Source organism: Biomphalaria glabrata, chromosome 2, assembly GCF_947242115.1.
Source record: "Biomphalaria glabrata chromosome 2, xgBioGlab47.1, whole genome shotgun sequence".
NCBI lineage: Eukaryota > Metazoa > Mollusca > Gastropoda > Planorbidae > Biomphalaria > Biomphalaria glabrata.
In genome coordinates this window covers 24,655,383-24,678,516 of record NC_074712.1, presented here as the reverse complement: position 1 = coordinate 24,678,516, position 23,134 = coordinate 24,655,383, and the positions used below count along the sequence as shown (strand labels likewise).

The 23,134-nt window shown below is 37.7% G+C and overlaps 1 protein-coding gene across 3 annotated transcripts in view; it reads right to left on the bottom strand.

Moving 5' to 3' along the window:
- LOC106056023 (probable serine/threonine-protein kinase MARK-A) overlaps nt 1-23,134 on the bottom strand; it is a 198,534-nt gene that overhangs the window by 144,133 nt on the left and 31,267 nt on the right. For 2 of the 3 annotated variants that reach the window (XM_056019720.1, XM_056019719.1), the window contains exon 3: nt 22,041-22,101. The exons of the other annotated variant lie outside the window; for it this stretch is intronic. In XM_056019720.1, the coding sequence (XP_055875695.1) occupies nt 22,041-22,101 (61 nt within the window). The remainder of the gene's footprint in view (nt 1-22,040; nt 22,102-23,134) is intronic. 3 annotated transcript variants of the gene reach the window in all.

Sequence of the window (23,134 nt, the reverse complement as noted above, 5' to 3'; positions counted from 1 at the left end):
GAATCTACATATTGTCTAAACTTTTCCTAACACTCGGTGCTACTAGTAAAATCCTCACGACACACAACCCTGCATGAGCCAGCCGCATTTGAATTTTGAACAATTATTCCTTTTACCTGACAAAACAAGAATATATATAGCCTATATATAAATTAGTCAATTAACTATTGGTAATTAATTATTTTGTTTAGTATCGAAAAGGGGAAAGAAATTGTACTTGACAGATGTGGTGGTATAAGTTGAATTAGTCCCATTAAGGAGGCTTGAGTCCTGAACACGTTTTTTTTTTTAAATAAATCATTTAAAAGCGATCACGGTAACATTCACAAGATACCCCCTTCATCACCCTCCTTTTCCCTACTATTACAGACAAGTGATAGCATCAGAGCGTAATAAGAAAGCTAAAAGTATGAAAGTGCACTAAACACAAACATTTGTTCAAAATATTTCTAATCGCAAAGATTTATTATTTTTTATTCTAGGTCTATTACAAATTTAATTACACGACTGATACATACTAATTGATACCATTACACTTAATATAAGCTTAGTGGAGTAATCGTTAAGTGAACTTCTGTGTTACCCGTGCTTGTAATCATGCCAGTATTTGTAATCGTGTTTGTATCACTAATGTTGAACAGTGCGCTAGTGCGCATCACAAGCATCAAGCATCAGTTTTCTACAATTTAAATTCTTGGTCCTGACCACTCATTTATTCATTCACTAATTCTCCCACTTGCCGTTTGTAACATAATGATATTGTATGTACATTTGCACACTAGCGAGTCTGTGCAACACCGCATGTGTTTACGTAATAAATGCGTTCCTAATATGTCTTCCCTCTTAAACACTAGTTTGTTATTTGTGTAACACAAATATTCTACATGGCGTCAGAGTAAAACTTAAAAAGCTGTCCAGACAAAGGTTTTTATTAATCTAATAATGACTTCTTTTTATTTTGATCAACCAATCTTGAATTGGAATGCTAAAGATCTATATCAAGAGTTTTTAAGGTTTCAACAGCAGGTGAGATTTTGTTTCAAAGGACCGTTAGCTGGTGCCGATAGTAAACATGGGAATGTGAATAGGTCAACAGGGCCGAGAAGTTTACAAAACTATAAATATTACTGATAGTGAAGGGGGAGATCCGCAATTGCTATTAAAGAAAATAGAAGACTACATAAGGCCAAGACAAAATAAAAGAGTGTCTAGATTTAGAGCACATCAGAGAAAGCAGGACGAAGGAGAAAGTTTTGATAACTTTGTTAAAGACCTAAAGCTTCTCATTAGGGAGTGAGTATGATGATCCAGATGATATACTTATTGATTTGATCATTAGTGCAGTCATACACGAGAAGGTACAATAAAGACTACTTGATCAGGGACAACACAATCGTCATTCCAACTGCTACATATGCATGTGAGACGTGGAAGTCATCTGTCAAAATTGAGAAAAGACTAAATGTGGCTCAACAGAGATGGCTGAGACGGATTTTGGGAGTCAGTTACACAGACCGGATCTCAAACAAGGAAATCCTATGCCGAACTGGGAGTCGAACACTTAGTGAGGTTGTGACTGAGCGTCGCATGAGGTTTGCGGGACATGTTCTACGTCAAAATGAATTACGCACACCAAGAGTTGCGATAACATGGAAGCCAAAACGAGGAAAGCGCAAACAGGGACGTCCTCGTATAACTTGGCGACACACCTTCATGGAGGACCTCAGAACAGTGAACACCAGGTGGGAGGAGGCTTCAGACATTGCCAGTGACAGATCATTATGGAGACAGCTTGCCGCCCAATGCGCCGAACGGCGCGGGAGAACCTAAGTCTAAGTCTAAGTAAGTAAGATCAGGGACAGAACTTGACCCTTAGCAAGGCTATAGAAATTGGACAACAATATTAGATGTCCGTAAAGCCAAGTGAAAATGTTTAGAGGCCTAAAAGTTCTAGCAATCAAGAGACAGTCACACAATGTACTCAAGCAGAAACTCAGAAATGTTATGCAGTAAATGCGGCAAGAACCACGAAAAGGGAAAATGTCCAGCAATAGGAACCACATGGAATTTCTGCAAAAAGAAAAACCACAAGTTTCAAATGTGCAGAAAAAGACGATCAATTTATATAGTGACATATCACTAATTATACTACTTGTCTGAACGAAAAAATAAGTTTTAACCGGTTAATATTTTCTGTGTTCCTCGGACAACTAAGCACCTTTTAGGATCGAAACTGCAGCGGTTCAATTTACGAAATGCAATTTTTTATTCGCAGTTTACATACAATATGGTTTTTAAAGTCGACAAATAAAAAAGTACTAGAATAAACTTTATTCCGTTTTTTTTTTGCACTGTTTAAGCTTTTTTGTGCGTACTTGAAGCGAAACATGCTTTTATGGACATTGTCTAAAATATTTTTACAAAGCTCATATGAACACATCCTGTCTGTATGTCTGTCTGGCCAAAAGTTTGTACACGTTATTTCTCCGACACCCAATCTCAGATCTAGCATAAATTTTGCACAATAATTTCTTTTACCCGATGTTAAGACACAAGACTCTTCAAAATAAGAAGACACTCTCAAGTTCTAATTTAGAAACATTTTAATATTCTTACAAATAATGTCATCATAATATTGTCAACTCTCTTCATGTCCATATTTTCCGGCTTCCTCTATTTAACCTCTCTTCCATGCAATAACCACTTTCGCACCATTTGTCATTCACACCATGCTGTGCTACGACGTAACACGTGACAACACAAGAATCAATAAAAAAAATCAACCAAGTAGGTATAAGCTGAAATAGTCCCCTATATTTAAGGCTTCTGTCTCAGGGTTAGAGAAAACAAACATGAAATAGAAACAATAGATAATTATACAATCTTCCATGTTCACAGACTTTTCGCTAGCAGAGTGATGTTAGGCGCTTCCGCGGTGTCTAATTAAACCAGAACCAAACCAAACGGAGGTAAAACTCAACGTAATCCACTAACACCGGCGAAAGGTTGAACAATTAATATAAGATAGTCGACGCTGATAAGTTTAATAGCAATATAGAGAACTGTCGAATGTCAACAAACTCTTATCTTCTATATACATAATTCTCTTCAAGGCCCAACCATGCCTGACACCACCAAAGGTCATGGAAAGTTAACTCGTTTATTTCTGTAATTAGGACTAGAGTTACCCATAGTAAAGAGGGGGAAGGGGGGAAACAAGTAATTTTCTCTGTATTCGCCCGTCACTAAATAGCAGGGCCGGACTTCACCATTGCGGCGCCTATGCCAGTTTGGGTAGGGATACTGATAATAAGTGAAAATATTAAGAGTTTGTATTAGAAAATAAATTCGTCTTTGCATTTTATTCATTCTGTACTATATACAGAATTACTTAACGAGTCTTGCGTGTAGCGAAGTCATACAGTATAACATAAAAATTCTGTTTCCTACATAGATCACGCTCAGTAGCAAGAATTACCAAATGTTTCAATCTATCTTTGAGAATTGTTGACCTCAAGTAATTCTTCATTAGTTTGAGTCGCGAAAAGCTTCTTTCACCAGATTCTACAATTACGATTGCATAATGCCCCGTTTTTTTTAATCACGCGTAGGATTGGCGTTTTCCATATTGAATGACACCCCAAAAAGACTTTTTTTTTCTATATTTCATAAAATTTTTATGAGTTTTCAAAATATTTTAAAAATCTCCGAATATTTCCAGAACGTTTTCGTATATTTTGCAATTTCAGGAGATTTCTAGAAGCTCCTGTTTTTAGTTATAAAATGGTTTAATTTAATAATTTACAACTAGGTTTAGCGTGGGGCCTACTAAAGTGCGGGACAATGCAGTCGCATAGGTTGCAGTGGCCTAATGCCGGCTATACAAAATAGCGGCGTATGCTACGCCACGGGTCGACTAGTACGTTCCTAAAAGGCTTCTTATCTCTAAGGTGTCCTGGAAGTAGACTATTTACGTCGGCTGATATTTCGATCTGTTTAAACCGTATCCTTGGTCTTACTAGTCACATCATTGTCTCTAAGTCAAAACTTCTACTATTTCCGAATAAAATAATTAATTCTTAGTCGTGTCATAACAGTGGTTACCGCGTTGGTTTGAAAATCTTAGAAGGCTTTAGTCCACAAATTCAAATTCAGGTCGTTAGCTTTTTTAGCGGCCCCCGAAAGGGAAAAAGACGCTATTAGTTTTGTGTGGCCTGTCTGTCCACCCGTCTGTCTGTCCGTCCCGTTTAGATCTCAGGAACTAGAAGAGAAAATGAAAATCGGACATCATGATACTTTAGATCATTCAAAGTTCTGATGCAACGGCTACTTTTTTTTTCCGAAAGTGAACCATCTAATTTTTTAAATTATCTTTTCAAGCAGATTTTTAAAAATAAAAATGCACCACTTTTAAATGAAAAACTTTAGGGGAGGTAAGTCTTCTAAATAGGTCAGAGACTTCTTAATTAATAAATCAAGCTTTATTCATAGATTGGCGCATTGGTACAAAAAATTTGCATCTAATTTCATAATGGAAAAAGTATCAATGGATCATTACAAAATATAAAAGATATTTTCCATTTATTAATAAACTCATTGAATAGATAATACTGATTCAAATGTTGTTTTTAAAAATAATTTTAATACGAACTTCGTTTTAGTTGAAAGTTAAAAAAAACTACTTTTATAGCGCGTAGTATTGGCATATATTCATGATACACGTGACAACAATCTAAGACTCAATAGAGGCCAGATGTAGATATAGATTTAGATTTAAACGTATTAAACAATATGAACAAAATTTACATCTATAAATTATTAAGGAAATAGTTTATGTTCTTACAGTTTAGGCGTGCAGATTTATTTATTATTTAAACAACAGTATCACATTAAGTAGTGAATGTGATGCGAACAGCATAGTGCATTATTATCCAGTAGTAGATCTACTAGATCTAATCCTGATCATAATATTAGCCTAACTCTAGGTCTAGTAATTTTGAGATTTAAAGGCATACGAATTCTATTCTAGATCTAGATTATGTATCTAGAGTCTAGGTCTAGTCTAGATTCTAGTCTAGATTCTAGATATAGCCTGGATCTTGATTTAGACCTAGTCTAGATTTGAGATCTAGACCTAGTTTAGATTCTAGGTCTAGACCTAGTTTAGAAAAGGAGAAAAGGACAATAAAAGAATTTCACTATTCGGTAGAGAATCAAATGGCAGTTGGAGCAGTCACATGAAAAAGCTTTATTTGGATGGGACATTCAGAATCTCCCCTTCTATATTCCAACAGATCCACGTTATTATGGCAGAAAGAGGTGGTTTTGTACTGCCTGTCATATATGCACTACTGCATTATACTCCCCCCTCCCCCGAAAAAAAAGTTTTAATAACTTTGACTATTTTATGCACGCTTAAGAAACCTGTTTAGGTGATGTTAAGTCTGTTTCTAATTTTAATTAAATATCACTGTAAAATTCGCAATAACATTTGAATAAATGTCATAAACAGTAGGACTTTATGATAGAATTGACACTCATTTTACATTTGAGTAAAAATCAATAATAGTTGGTAATCAGCTCACTCTATTTGTTCAACAAAAGAACTAACTAGCAATAGTGTTTATTGGAACATATATGAAGAAAGTTGATGGGAAGGGATGACACACATAGTACCGCACCAGGTGCCACAGACACTGTCTGAGAGGTTTCCATTCTGTTTTTAGGTGATCAGTTGGATCTCTACTCTACTTATTCCAGAAGAGTTAGAAGAGTCTTATCAAAGACGAAGTGTTCGTTTGTCCTGTTTGCTTTTATGTGAAAACAAAAACGGCAAATGATTTTTTTTTTACAATTTTATTAATTTAAATCATTAAAACAAGACTATGGCTTAAATATTTCTGGTCCATTGGTGACTTCGATGGGGGCCGCCTCTGAGTTTGTGTGATAGCACAAACTCTCTTTGTAATCTTGTTAATTATTTAGTTTTATAAATTATTTTTTATTGTTAGTTTAGATCCATTACAAATTTAATTGCATGACTGATCCAAACTAGTTTATAATATAAGCTTTGTTTTTTTAAAAGTATTTTTATGTTTTTCTTGTTTTGTCATATAAAGACGACCTTGACTAAATACGTGGTTTATGTGTAAAAATTTATAAGACCAAAATTAAATCAAGATATAAGTTCATTATTTTGTGTTGAGGGTGGAAGGAAAAAAAAAAGAGAATATTCTTGGGCCAGGATTTGCCCCCCCCCCCGCCATATATATATATATATATATATATATATATATATATATATATATATATATATATAGAGAGAGAGAGAGAGAGAGAGAGAGAGAGAGATATGCATGTATGTGTGTGTGTGTGTGGCTCCTTCTGTCTCGAAAGGTAATGGATGCGCCCAAATGAGTCACTAGTTTTGGTTTCATCTTGAGGCGGGGCAGAATCTGGTGTGGCTAATCAAGCCAATTCTAGAGCGGCAGACTTTTCCACAATTCATACATGTGTATGCCTCTGATTCAGGGCTAGCGGACAGGGCAGCCTTCTTTTTTTCCCTCTTAAGGCCGCTTCAATTCTTTTGTTCTCAGCGAGGGTTGTCCCAGCACGCACAGTCTGTCTCCATGCACTCCGGTCTTTGTTATGTTTTCCCACATACTTTCGCTGATGCCTGTGGCTCTCATGTCTCGCTTGCAGACATCTCTATATGTTAGTCTTGGGCGGCCCTTGGGTCTGACTCCTTCCACAAGCTCAGCATATAAGATATCTTTCGGGATTCTACCATCTGGCATGCGGGTGACATGTCCGAGCCAGCGTAATCTTCTTTGTGTCAGGAGAGCATACATGCTCTTCATATTGGCCAATCTCAAACAAAACTGATTGGAGACATGGTCCCTCCAAGAGATGCCCATTATGCCTCTCAGGCAGCGCAAGTGGAAACTATTCAATCTATGCTCTTGGTACATGTATGTTGACCAGCTTTCACTGCCATAAAGGAGAGTGCTCACAACACAGGCGTTGTAGACTAGGTCAATTTACCATTTTCCAAGACGCGCTTATATATATATATATATATATATATATATATATATATATATATATATATATATATATATATATATATATATAACTTTTAACTACTAAAAATTATATTACCGTACCGGTGCGTACCGTCACAAAAAAGCCCTGTATGTATTTCTATACTATAAAGTAGAAAGTAAGGCGTATGTATGTATGTATGTATGTATGTATGTCCCGCATAGAAATCAAAACCGTTTGACCAATCTTGATAAAACAAACTTAAGACCCTCAATAAAAAAACTCTACGAAAGTAATATAATTTCATCGATCTAGGCCATGTTTACCATGTATAAGTTGAAAGGATCTAGATCTAGATCTAATTTTCAAAACTACACTTTGCCCAGATAGTTTTTTACTTTAACACATGAAAATACAATAAATAGTCAATTGATTATTATTAATAAAATTAACCTTCAAAGCATTTTTACATAAATTCGTTCCTTATATCTGCGAATTTAGAATTCCTGACGTACATTCTTTCATTAGACAATATCGAAATGTTACACATCTCTCTAATCCTGGGTCTAAGACTCTAATTCAACTCTAAGATGATAGAGATTCTCTTCGAAAAGATATTTTAAACTTTAACACATGAAAATACTAATTATAGTCCATTTATTTCATATTTTAATCAAATTAACATTCAAATTTGTTTTTCTAAAGCATTTTTCATACATTCGTTCGCTATAGCTGCGAAGCCGTGTTGAGATATATTTTGATAGTTCCATTCATGAATCGCGTACATCTAATAAAAAGAACACGCATGCGCAAAGCGAAGCCTTCACGACGCGCAGAACGAACTCTATCCAAGCCAATATTTAACTCTAGATTAGTCTAGATCTAGATCTATCTCTAACTCAAGATCTACTTTATACTTTAGCACATTCAAAATTAAGACTATTCATTTCAAATTTTAATCAAATTTATGTAGGCCTACAAGCAAATGTTTTTATTTGCAAAAATGGATTTAAATCGATTAGCTATTTTGATAGCTCCGTTCATACTATTTTACAATCACGCATTCCGCATTCGCTTTACTTATAACATTATTATTTCGTTTAATTGTTTACAAAACACTCAGAGTGATTATATCGACAGTGATACTCAAATTAAGACCCGCGGGTAATATATGTCTAGTATATATTCTTAATTTCATTTGGGGAGGGGGGCGCTGCTGCTACACTCATGTTCTTAGGTGAGAGAGCAGTACGACGCTAGAGAGATGTCAAAAAAAAAAAGGGATCTGACCAAAATCAACACAGAGCTGATGAAATACTTAAATCCTAATATCAGGTGACCGAGCCTCGCTCGGATGAATAATTTGTTAAGGAAGGATATATACCCGAAATCATTTTGTTAATATTGTTGTAATTACGAAAATGAACGATCGGGTAAAGACTATCAATCCGAAGAGTTGCTTTTTCGTTCTGTCAGTTCTAAATGTAATTGTACATGGTGATTAGAATAGAAAGTCCCCCCAACAGTAGGCCTATAGAAAACCACAGCTCACGTCTTAACGTTTTACATTGCTTCTTTCGCGTAAAACGATTGGACTATTATAGGCTTGGAAGAAAGTCTTTACAGTGTAACTTCTAAAATGGTTACTTTCTGACATTTAATATTGCAATTAATATATTCATTATGGCACTGATACATGGACACTTTACAGAAAACAACTAAGACTTCTTGAGTGCTTTCACCAAAGATGCTTGCGCTCCATCATGGACATACGGTGGCAGGACCGCACTACAAACAGCGATGTCCTTGCCAACGCCGGTATGGACAGTATAGAGGGACTTCTTATGGTCCGACAATTGCACTGGGTAGGGCAGGTATTCCGTATGGTAGACGAACGTATGCCAAAGGCAGTCTTTTTTTGGTGAGTAAAAGGTGGTCGACGTAACAGAGGCGCTTCAAAGACCAGCTTAGGCGTCAACTTTCCTTGGCTGACATAGAAGAGAGCACCTGGTTGTATGCGGCCTCCGAACGAGACAGCTGGAGGTCACTAACGAAGGCCGCGAGATACACATTTTAGACCAAAAGAAATTCTGCTGCCGAGGACAAACGCAGACGGCGAAAAGAAAATCTAAATCGACCACCTGCGGACAATAGTTATGCTTACCGTGGTGTGGCAAAATATGTAGGTCACAGCTGGGGCTGCGCAGCCACGGGAAATACTGCATTCCTCCATAATTTCGGACTCGAAGACAAGCCTTATTATTATGGCTTTAGTAAGAATCATCAAATGATGCAAAATCTCTACGTTATAGTGTAAAACGTGCACCTAGTAGCAAAGTAAAGTCGCGCATTTTTTTCTAAGAGACTTAAAAACATCGCGTAAGTGTTCTAAAGAAGCGTTATTGTGAGGCATCTCTGTTACTCCGACAACCTTTCAGTTTACTAAAAAAAAAAGATTACCAAAAATATGTTCGTCCCCCATACGGAATAAATGTCCTGCAAAGCGTGACTTTCGGATTATAAGAAGTTATTACCATTTTGCAAGGATTTCGCTGTTTGTATTGCGGTATTTGGTGAAGTCGTTCAAGAAGTCTTAGTTACTTTCTATAAAGTACTCATGTCTCAGATCCACAAAGAGAGGTTGAGAGAATCACTGGTTGAGACTGATTTTTGTAGACAGGCGGAGCGATTTATTTCGCCACACTCACGCTTGAAGGCGTCCAAAAGCACGACTATCCCTGATCACATATCAACCTCTCTTTAAAGCAATGCGTCATTTGATACTACGCTTCCCAGATAATGTGATAATATCTACCGCTTTAAGGGATGTCTATGCGCTGTGATCTTTGGGCTGAGTAGGTTTTATTGGGTGACTTTTGGAACATAACTTCTGTTTATAGGTTAACCAAAAAAAGCAGCAGCGTGATGAAAATTTGTTGACCGCGAGCTGGATATCATCAGGGCCAGCCTTAGGCCTATGCAGCCGTAGTAGACCCCGACGGTTCAAAAGCCCCGCGCTAATTCTAGGTGTAAATTATAAAATTAAACCAATTTTATTTATAATAGGGTTCCCGTGGTCTCTTTGTTTTCAAGGAGCTCCTGGAAATCTCCTAAAACTCATAAAAATGTCCTTAAAAAAGACAACATTTTTATTTTGGGGTGTCAATCAATATGGTAAACGCCAGTCCTACGCGTGATATATAAAAAATGGCATCGTCAGCTTTCTTTTAATAAAAAAGTAATGCAAACACGAATATATTTTCTTATACAAAATCTTTATTTTCACTTATTATCCTTATCTCTACCCTTACTGGTCCGCGCGCAATCCATTTCACGTAGGGCCCCGCAAATGTTAGGGCCGGCCCTGGTTGTGCAAGTAAGGCATAGATAAGCTGTGTTTTGACCATTTCCTATGTTTTGGTATGGGACAGTAGACTTCGAAGCTTAAACACATTGCAATATTTCACCAGCAAAATAATAACAAAGTAAAAGCTACCTACGGGTGTACGCAATTAAAGTGTAAACAATTTATAAAGCCTTTAAAACACAATAACTAATCATACACAAAGCTATTGAATCTCATTATTTTTCTTCCATATTTTTATAATGCATCAATGTACAATAAGATGGTGCGCAAATGTTTAATTACGCCAATTGAATCATTAAAACTTTTTCTTGTTTGCGAAGAAATGTCTTAGTGTACTGCTGTGAGCCTAGTGACGTAAGCGGTGTCAAGTTTTTTCCCATTGACGTCATATAGAAAATTTCGTTCATAAAACATTTTAGCCAAAATTAATTTTTCGATAATGAGCCATTTTCAAACTGATATAACGGTCGACCTCGAGTTTTCTCGATGTGGCCAATGAGTTGAGAATTTTTTCTCTCACTATTATGCACATATCGTGAAATTTTAAAGAAAATCGTTACAGCCGTTTTCGAAATAAAATATATATATATATATATATATATATATATATATATATATATATATATATATATATATATATATATATATATACATACATACATACAAGAATTGCTCGCTTAAGAGTATAGGATATATAAATATATATACTAGAATTGCTCGCTTAAGTGTATAGGATACTCTTAAGCGAGCAATACTTGTATGTATGTATGTATGTATGTATATACATTTATATACAAATTTTATTTCGAAAACGGCTCTAACTTCAAGGTATGTGCATATTAGAGAGAAAAAAATTCTCAACTCATTGGCCACATGTTTTATGAATGAAAATTGTCCTTGACGTAAACGGGAAAAATGTTGCTTACGTCACTAGGTTATCGCAGTACACTAAAATATTTCTTTGCAAACAAGAACGAGTTTTAAAGAATCAATAGACCTAATTAAACATTTGCGCACCATCTTACTGTAGATTGATTTATTATGGAACTATGAAAGAGAAGTAATAAAATTAAATGTGCCAATGTATGATTAGTTATTGTGTTTTAAGTGCTTAATAAATTGTTTACTCTTTAATTGTGTAGAGTGGTGTAGATACCTTTTACTTTGTTGTGGTGACCTCCAGCTGTCTCGTTCTGCAACCATGTGCTCTCTTCTACTGCTCTGTTCAGTGTAATTTTCGGACTTAACGAATTTTCTCTATACAAAGGCCACCGATACACATTTGAGACTTAAGAAAATCTGCTGTCGAGGACAGACGCAGACGCTAAAATAAAATTTTAATCGAGCACCGCGACAATGGTTATGCTTGCCCTGGTTGTGGCAAAATATGTAGGTCACAGTTACGGTGCGTAGCCGTGGGAAATACTGCAATCCTCATTAATTTTCGGACTCGAAGACAAGGCCTTATTATTATTATTATTTTGCTGGTGAATTATTACCATGTGTTCATGCTTCGGTGTCAGTAATACTGTCTCGTACCAAAACAAAGGAAATGGTCATAACACAGCTTCTCTACGCCTTACTTGCTCTCACTAAACATGATATCCATCTAGCAATCAACGAGTTTGCGTACGCTGCAGCCTCTTTTCATTTAACTATAAACCTCGGTAAAAAGCTTGGAGTTAGGGCGTGGTGACGGAAGGCCCAGAAGAGATCTGAATGGAGGGATCTGTAAAAGCAGGCCATATCCCTCCACGAGCTATAGCACCACTGGGATGGATGGATGGATGGCAAAAGCCGGTATGAACTTCTGATAGTCCGACAGTCAGGCTGGGCAGGGCACGTATCCCGTATGAGGGACGAACATATTGTTCGGCGTAACAGAGGTGCCACACGGAAACGTTTCTTTAGAAAACTAATGCAGTGATTGAAGTCTATTAAGAAAAAATGCGCAATTTTACTTTGTCACAAAGTGCCTGTTTTACCCTATAACGTAGAGATTTGCGTCACTTGATGTTTCGTACTAAAGCTATAATGAAAATATTAATTCCATGATTAAATGTCTGAACGTAACCATCTGAGAAGTTACACTGCAAAGACTTTCTTCCAAGCCAATAATAGTAAGTCTACAATAGTTTTACACACAAGATGGATTGTAAAACTATAAGACGGACGTGAGCTCTGGTTTGTCTAGACTGTAGGATGACTTAAGAGACTTTATATTTAATCGCCATGTACAATTACATTTAGAACTAACAGAACACTAAAGGAACTCTTCAGATTAGTAGTCTTTATCCGATCGTTCATTTTCGTAATTACAAAAATATTCCTAAAATGACTTCAAGTATATAACCTTCCTTAAGAAATTATTTTAACCGAGTGTGGCTCGGCCACCGGGTACTGTTGAATTATAAAAGCCGAAGAAAAGTCAGCGATTGCATGTCAAATATTTTTTTAGGGGTGGTGTCGGGGAAAACTAAAAAAGTGAAACTAGAATTCTCAGTCCAGGAGCATGTGTTTGTGTGTGAAAGGTCGATATAAGCAGGGCCATTCTAATTCAACGTAACAAACTATAGATCATGATTCGTAACTTCGTCCCGAGACATGACATTAAACTGCACTCCTCTTTCTTAAGCACTTTTGGAGCTCAAAAGTGCCCTACTTCTTTACTATCATTGTGTCTGCCTCCTCTTACTCTCAGTCTGTCTTCATTGCCCATCACTCTGTCCCCTTATTTTTAAAATCTCACTACGTCCTAGACCAGCCCGTTTGCCGTGGACAGCGACGGGTAAGGGGAGATAAAGAGATCCTGATGTTTGAGTGGATGACTATCCGTGGATAAACCACCACAACACAATAATTTGGCTCCAAGTTCCCCTAGACCTGAGGCTCAGATGGTCCGCTCTGGGTCAAGCGGCTGGTCATGCCGAACTACTAGCATAGGTCGAAGGCGGTGGCTGGAGGGTCAATCAGGGAGCTGCTGTATCGGACACATGCCCGATGCAGCAGCTGACTGTGTAGCCCTGGCGGGCTCATTCTGGATATCCGAATGGCTCTTCCCATTGTTGGACTCGATGGCGGGTGTGAAGCACAGGTGCCGAACTAAGAAGAATAAACATATGGACAAAAAAAAACACAAAAAATCCACTTGCCCCAGATTTGTGTCAGGGCAAGAGACGTCGAATAGAAGCACAAAAGGAAGAGGCAACAAGAAGCTGTACTACCTGGCCATCAATTTTGGTGGTCAGGTGCACAGAGGAGGGGAAAAGCCTGACATATATGATCCCTTTTCTCACATACAAAGTGGGAGAGCCCAAGAGTGTATCTAAGTTACACAAGTCAATGGAACTTCTTGTAGAAGTTGACAGTAAGATACACTCTGATGACCTTTAAGATGTAGAAGAATCTGTGATCTCCAAGTGGAAGTCATGCCACACAAGAGTTTGAACACCAGCAGAGGTGTTATCAGCTCTAGAGACCTGCTGGAATGTTTCAAGAAGTAAATAGTGGAGGGCAATGAAGGAGTTACCCTTGCCCTGCACATTACCAGACGCATGGATGGTGAGGAGTTCAAAACCGCCACTATTATCTTCACATTTGGAACTAGGACACCGCCAGAGTATGTGAAGGCAGGATACCTACGAGTTCCAGTGAGGCCCTACATACCTAACACCATGAGCTGAATCAAGTGCCAGGGTTATGGAGACGGCAGTCTGCAAAAGGAACACTGTGTGTGCCAGATGTGTTGGAGAGGGTCATGAGGACAAGGTCTGCACAGCCCAGTTCAAATGCCCAAACTAACACTCTGGCCACTCAGCCTACTCCAAGGACTGTCCTGCGTGGAAACATGAGGTTACCGTGCAGGAGTACAAGGCAAGAAATGGATGTACCTTCAGCCAGGCGAAATCGGCTGTATTGGCCCTACACAAGGGCCAATAGGCTTGACAAAGACATACGCCCAGATTGTGGCTAAGACAGGAAGATCACACAGACGGACACATTGACCCCACCATCCCCTCCTCCTCCTCCAGCTCAAACGAAAACACCGCCAAAGAACACACCTCCGAAGAGACAAGAAAGCCCTGTTGTCATGCTAAAGAACAGGTTCTCTGTGCTCGCTGATGAGAGCATGGAGACTGAGCAGCATGTCAAAACCAACACTCCGGCAGAACCATGAGACATCATGTCTGACACAGGTTCTCCTCAGAGAACCTAGCCAGACACCCCAACCTCTACTGAATTAGAGATTGACCAACTCCCTAAGGGGAGAAATCAAAGCGGAGAGGATGCCCGAGGCGAGGGAGGAGGAAATAACTCCCGCTCTAACCAGAGGGATTTCCCCTCTCCAGAGAGAAAGACTTCCCCCAAAAGGGGGTTGTCCTCCTCTCCATCCAAACTCAAGAATAAAAATACCAAGGTCACTGGAATAAAGGGAAACTCCTCCGGGGGCCTCCCAATGCCTAATAGCTCTAAGTAGGTCATTTAGAACAAGCCATGGATTCCAGAATTGTACGGTGGAACTGTAGGGTTCTCGAGGCCAATTATGAGGAAATGCTTTTACTGATGAACTCTGAGTCTCCTGTAGCTGTCTGCTAACAGGAAACATTTCTGAAAGATAGCATCAGCTTCCGAAGCTACAGTGCTTACAGAAAGATTGTTGAGGATGCGGAGAGAGCATCAGGTGGAGTCTGTATCCTTGTGAAGGACAGCGTCCCCCATGAAAGGGTAGAACTACAGACCACACTACAGGCCGTAGCAGCTAGGATAACACTACACAAGGTTATCACTTGCGGCAGCCTGTATCTACCACCAGGCGCTCCATTAAACCCAACAGACATGGAGGACCTATTGAAACAACTCCCTCGGCCTTATATAACCCTTGGGGATTTCAATGCCTATAACACTATGTGGGGATCCAACAATACCGACACAAGAGGTCATATGCTGGAGGATATCTTCCTCCAACATGATTTATGCCTACTTAATGATGCATCAACGACCTACTTGCACCCAGGAACTGGATCTCTCACATGCATTGACCTTACCTTATCCGTCCCCGGACTTCTGGAGGACTTTAAATGGTCAGTAAGCAATGATCTACGGGAAAGTGATCATTTCCTAATCATCACTACTAACAATCTCCCCTCATTGGGACGACCTCAGCGGTGCAAACTGAATAAGGCTGATTGGAAACAATTCCAAAAAAGATGCTCCGAGGATATCACAGAAAATATCCTCGATGAACAGAACCCAGCTGATACCTTTGCTAGCAAACTACTAAGTATAGCCAGGAAAGTTGTACCCCTAACCTCTGCAAATCCAAAACGGCCTAGCAAACCATGGTTTGATACAGCTTGCAAAAGTGGTTTTGGCGATAGGAAAAATTACTGGCTGCATTTATAAAGAATCCTTCCAAGGAAAACCTAAAGCTATTTAGGATAGTTAGAGCAAAGGCTAGACAAACAATACGGTCAGCCAAAAGGAATTCCTGGAGAAATTTTGTCGTCAGTCTGGATGCCAAAACTTCTGCTAGAGCTGTTTGGAAGGCAGTAAGGCGGATCAAAGGGAAAGAATCAAATGCAATAAGGCATTTGAAAAACCAAGGACGAACTCTAACGTCCCCCAGAGAAATAGCTGACTGCCTTGCATCCTCAATAGCAGATAAATCATCCACTGCACACTACACGCCAGAGTTCCAAAAAGTCAAAATCAGGGAGGAAAGACACCCCATTGATTTCATATCAGAGAACAATGAAGATTACAACAAACCGTTCTCGGTTGAGGAACTGATTGACTCGCTGGACAAATCACATGACACAGCGCCAGGAGAAGATGAAATTCATTATCAGTTCCTCAAGCATCTTCCCGAACACTCATTGGCGACCCTGCTAAAAATCTGTGTGGCAAATAGGCGCTTTCCCAAACAGCTGGAGGTTATACCGATACCCAAACCAGGAAGAGCCCTGTTCAACATAAAAATAAACAGTATAATAAAGGCTGTACCCTGACATAAAGTGCTCTCTGTATGTTGATGATTTTGTTATTCTTACATATGGAAAAAATCTTGAATACCCTAGAAAGAAAACTACAATTATGTTTAAATAAACTTCAAAATTGGGCAAATGATAATGGTTTTAAATTTTCGGACTCCAAAACAGTTAGCATGCATTTTTGTAATTTAAGGAGAATCCATCCAGACCCTGAACTATTTATACACAAAAAGAAGATCCCTGTTGTGAAAACTACAAAATTTTTAGGCCTCACCCAAGATTCCAAATTTAATTTTCTTCCCCACAATAAGGAACGTAAGAAAAAATGCCAAAAGTCATTAAACATACTTAGAGTACTCAGCCATACGGAGTGGGGAGCTGACAGAGACACCTTGCTGTTGCTATATCGGAGCCTAATCCGATCAAATCTAGACTACGAATCCATAATACATGGAGCAGCAAGGAAGTCTTATCTAAAAATACTGGAACCCATACAAAATGCTGCCCTGTGTCTCTGTCTCGGTGCGTTTCGTACATCACCAATCCCAAGTCTTCACGTGGAGGCTGCATATAAGAATGAAAAAGCTTGCAATGCAGTAAATAGTCAAGCTAAAATCCAACCCAACGAACCCTGCTTTCGACTCTATATTTAACACTACACAAGTAGAACTATACAATCGAAGGCCTAACGTCATACAGCCGTTGGGCCTCCGAGTGAGAGAATCAATTCAAAATTTAAACCCACCCATTGACCAAATTTCTAAAATAGAAACCCCACAGAACCCTCCCTGGTTGATGAACAAACCCAAATTCAATTTATCCCTTCTTAATTTCAAAAAAGAAAATACAGACCCAAGTATACTACAAGTCCACTTAAGGGAACTGCAGGAGAGCTACGGAGATTATGGCATTATTTACACAGACAGATCCAAAATGGATGGAAAGGTCGCGTGTTCCTGCTCCTTTCGGAACAAAATAATCTCCCGTAGACTCCCCGATTGCTGCTCCATCTTTACGGCCGAATTGCATGCAATAGCGCTTGCACTTATGGCCGTCAAAGCATCAGAAAGGAGGAAATTTATAATCTGCTCAGATTCCAAATCTGCATTGCAAGCTTTGGGGCGGATGAAGACTGACATTCCATTAATACACAAGAGCCTAAAGCTGTTGGACCAAATAACAGCCGACCTGGGTCCCCTCCCATGTGGGCATAGAGGGAAACGAAACCGCAGACAGAGAAGCAAAGAGAGCCCTTAATCAAGCAGTGTCAGGAACCCAAATTCCCTGCTCGGACCTGAGACAAAGTATTGCCTCCGCCACCTATCGAGAGTGGCAGGATCGATGGGAGGCTGAGACTCACAACAAACTTAGGCAGATTGTGGCGGATGTCAGGACAAGGCGCACGACCATGTCTAGACTTAGAATTGGCCACACCTACATCACGCACTCTTTTGTGCTGAAGAGAGAGGAGCCCCCACTTTGTGAGTACTGTGACTCTCGCCTCACCGTGGAACATATTCCTCATTGATTGCCCCAGATACCAGGATGTCAGGGAGAAATTTTTTAGAGCACACAACTTAAAAACACTATTCGACAATGTCGAACCTGGGAATGTACTGGGCTTTGTCCGGGAAGTGGGGTTGTCTACGAAGATCTGATTTATGAATTGTGAACATATAATATTTACATAAGATTTTTACCAAATTATTAAATTTTTACTACCTTTACTATTTTAACTGTGAATAGACCTTGTTTTTAATGATTTAACTGTATAGAATTTAGCCCTTGTTATATAAAGGGAGAGTGATCCTTAAAGGATTACGGGCACGACATGGCCTAAATTGTGCCGATGTGCCTAAACTCAAACTCAACTCATGATTCGTAACAAAATTATGTTAGGAGAGAGTTAAAAGGGGGTGGTAGGCCAAAATATTAGGTCTATGTGAGCGTTGGATGCATAGGATGCAATATTAAAAAATGCTTTTGCCGGAAAGCTTTTGAAGTATTTTCACTAAGAGCTGAAAAGTTCATGAATACTCTGAGATTGCATGTAGACCTAGATCGTAGGGTGGAGGGGGAATAATTGATACCTGTAATCGAATTCACGGGTAAAAATATATGGTTGGAAGGCTTAGCGTTGGGAAGGGTAGCGGGGCGGCGTACCAATTAGATTTAACGAATTATAAAATTACAGTTTTTAAGAGGGGTGGCGGAGTAGGATGTAAAAAGTAAAATAGAACCAGCCCCAAAAAATATCATATTTAAAAACAAGGTTACAAAGAGAGTTTGTGTGATAACACAAACTCAGAGGCTGCCCCCGTCGGATCCCTGATTCGCCTAGGCCCCATTCGCAAGGAATATTTAAGACGTGACTTTATTTTGATTGTCAAAAGTAATAATGTTTCAAAGATTCATTTGCCGTTGTAAAAGAATGTTGTTGTTTTCTTTTTTCTGTTTTACGTGTTTCGGATGTCCCTTTAAAATTAAAGATAATTAAATTCCTTGTCAAAACTTCCCGCTGGACGACGGAGGATGACAGCGAGCAGGGTATGAACCCAGGACCATTGAGATAATCAGTCCAGCACGCAAAACGCACGACCTGGCATTGCTGTTAGCTTAATAACAAACTGGTTGCAAACTAATAGCCTATTATTGATGAAGGATATATTACACCTTACTGCATGACATCTACCAAATATGTACAATATGTCAGACGAGCGATTTTAGATAATCTTTCAGCATTGATTTGCAATTTAAAAAAAGAGAAAAAGAAAAGAACAGATATCGTGCTTATGATCTTATATAAGATGATTGGTTTACTGTTAGATCTAGTATTTAGACTTCAATGTTGTATGTACAACTTGGTCTAACTATTTAAGCATATTAATTATGTTATGTTATTAGAAGAGGGATTTCAAACAGTCATTGGCGGTAGTAGATTTTTCATATAAAATTTGGAACAATTTTGGCGACGATTTGTAAGAAAATTAATGTAATGTAGGTCGATTTCTATTTTAAAACAAAATCTGGAACTTTCTTAACCGATAAAAAAATCTTTTTATGTTTCAGTAAGAAAATTAAATGTAAAATAAGTCTAAAAAGTTATTTTCAGTTATCGTTTGTAGTAAATTACTTTCTTATTTTAAAATCCTGAACAATTTATTGTCAATATTTTTGAAAAAAAAAGTCATTTGACAGAAATAACAATCATTTGTCATATTTTTTTTTTATAAAACAATATCCGGAACAACTGAAATATAAGTAAGTATAGAAATTTTTATTTAGCATTTATATGCTATTTACTTAAAAAAAAACGGAACAACATATTATTGATTATGTGTTTTGGCAACGTTTAAGCACCGAATTTATATGTAGTACAAGTTAGAGGAGCAAAAAAAAATTCTTTGGCATTGATTTGATTTTCACAAAAACACCCGGAACAATCTATTATAGATACTTAAAACTATTGCAATGTTTTGGAAGGAACAAAGGAATGAAGGTTAAATCAGATTTTCAATAGTTTTTAACTTTTTTTTATATAAACGTGACGGACAGACCAGCCAACAAACAAAACGCACAAAAATAAGCGATTTTTATCCTGATGGGGAGCACTAAACTAAAAAATAAATAAAATCTGATTATTTAAAAATTTTGAGGGAACTAGATTAGTACCAAGTTTTGCCGCGGATGTAACGCTACTGCACGAAAGTCGCTGCATAAAAAGTGCATTTTAAAAACATGTGCTTGATATTTACACACAAAGTGCATTCGTAGCCTTTATAAACAAACATAAATGTTTTATTTTAATTTTAGCAGCTAGTTGACTAGGAAAAGCCCAGTTAACTAATATTTACATTTTTTGTTAACATTTCTTGTACATTTTATAAATATATTTGGCTTAGGATACAGAAAATACTACTTTCCTTGTTAACATACTGTAACATTATCTCCCTTACATTTATGTATTGTTTTAGAATTGGTGTATTTTTATGAAAAAATCGCTTGTATAATTATTTTATAAATTTAACGGTCTGCGTTTAGAAAACAAAAAGTAGTCTTTGCACTTAAACTTTGCAAGCCGCATCGCATGGTGAAATATTTTTCATTTCTCTTCTAGTTTTTGAGATCTGAGTGTAACAGACGGACATTTTGCACAAACCTAATAGTGGCTTTTCCCCTTACGGGGGCCGCCAAAAAGGTTCCCGGTCATTTCATCCCCGGTCACTTCATCCCCGGTCTTTTCATCCCCTGGTCATTTCATCCCCTGGTCATTTCATCCCCTGGTCATTTCATCTCCCGGTCATTTCACCCCCCGCTCATTTCATCCCCTGGTCTATTCACCTCCTGGTCATTTCATCCCCTGGTCATTTCATCCCGTTATTTTCATCATCTGATTATTTTATCTAACAAATAGTAATTGTAGAAATCATGAAATGAGCAATATTTAATATATTCATTTTTTATTTAAATGACAAAAAGTGTAACACATTAGATAAAAATAAAATTAAAACTAAATGCCATTAAAAACTATAAAATTTAACATATATAAATATAGAGGTAATGTAAAAAAGTGTTATGGGTGGAGTCAGCCTTTATTATAAAAAAAAATAAAAACTTTATTTCAAGACTAAAAATAACGCGCCCATTTTCAAGAAAGAGCGATTAAAAAAATAAAATAAAGTGAAACATGGTCGTACTTGCACCACACCTTGGCCTTTGATGATAAGTTATCAGCGGCATGATCATAATTATTGTAATCGCACTTCTATCTCTCAAATGATTTTTTACTACTTCCACCAAACCTTGGCCTTTCATCATTACGTCATGCGGAGGATAATATTATAATATTACATCGCCCACATCCAATAGAAGCACTATAGCTAAGTACACACCCAGATTTGCAATATATTATAAGATTTCTCATCAATAATGCAAAGTGGAAGAGGAAACACTATAAACGCATGTCAAAAATACCAAAAAGCATTCAACATAATCATATTTATTTATTAGATGAAAACCTTAACAGCACAATTAACAATGAAAATAGAAAAAAATATTAAATTGGGGATGAAATGACCAGGGGATGAAATGACCGGGGATGAAGTGACCAGGGGATGAAATGAAAGGGGGATGAAATGACCAGGGGATGAAGTGACCGGGGATGAAGTGACCGGGGTGAAGTGACAGGGGATGAAATGACCAAAAAGCAGTTGTATTGTTAGATAGTGTAAAGAGGACTATTTGTTACGGCAAAGAGTTTGAGGGAGGGGGGGGAGAGACAAAAGTGATACTCGAATTTAAGGGCCGGTTCAAGTAACAAAAAGAAGAGAGATGAGTTCATGTCAAAACAAACATTATGGGACCAAATCAACGTGCCAGCCGATGGATAAAGCTGGTTACACTATAAAGCCAATAGTAATTTGTATTAATTATGAATGCTATTTAAGACCATCAAATTATTTAACTAACTTTGATTTAACTTGTTATGAATATTCCTTAAATCTTTGAGAAGTCCACATATTGTCAGAAAACTTGCTAGGGATTCCATAAAGTTGTTTACTTTTGAGTCTAACCATGGACAATACCTGTATTTCAGCTCTAATAGCTTCTATAAAAACATGTCAGAACAAAATACTTACGGGATAGATCTAGAACAATTGTGCTGGACATAAGAGTTGATGTCACGTGTGTTGCTTGAAACTGAATAAAAGACAAAGTTTCATTTTTTTAAAAATATATTAGTGCTTACAATTATTATACAAATATGCATATAGTACCAGGTGACAGAACCTCGCTCGGTTGAATGATTTGCAACAGATATTTAACCGAACACATATTTAAAAACATTTTTGTAATAACGAAAATGATTAATCAGAAACAAAGGACTACCAATCCGAAGAGTTTCTTGTATGTTAAGTTTGTTCTAAATGTCACTATACATGACGGTTTTACAGTGTAACTTCTCAAATGGTTACGTTCTGAGATTTAATATTGCAGTTAGAATTTTCATTATGGCTTCACGCCATGAGGAGTGATCGAAAGCTAGTGCTTCGCAGCAGTGAATGTCGATATTGCGGTTCCCGGTCACTTCATCCCCGGTCACTTCATCCCCGGTCATTTCATCCCCGGTCACTTCATCCCCGGTCACTTCATCCCCTGGTCACTTCATCCCCTGGTCACTTCATCCCCCGGTCACTTCATCCCCGGTCATTTCATCCCCTGGTCACTTCATCCCCGGTCATTTCATCCCCTGATATTTTCATCATCTGATCATTTTTATCTAACAAATTGTAATTTTAAAAATTATGAAATGAGCAATATTTAATCTATTCATTTTTATTTAAATGACAAAATTGTAACACGTTAATGTTTAAAAGGAATGAAATCAAAACTTCTACATGCGACATCACGAGGATGGGTGAACTTCGCCTTTATTAGAAATAAATAACAAACTTATTTCAAGGCTAAAAAAGACGCGCCCATTTTCAAGAAAGAGCGATTGAAAAATTAAATAAAGTGAAACATGGTCGTACTTCCACCACACCTTGACCTTTGATGATAAGTTATCAGCGGCATGGTCATAATTATTGTTATCGCACTTCTATCTCTCAAAAGATTTCCACTACTTGCACCACACCTTGGCCTTTGATGATAAGTATCAGCGGCATGATCATAATTGTTCTAATCGCACTTCTATGTCTCAAATTATTTTTTACTACTTCCACCAAACCTT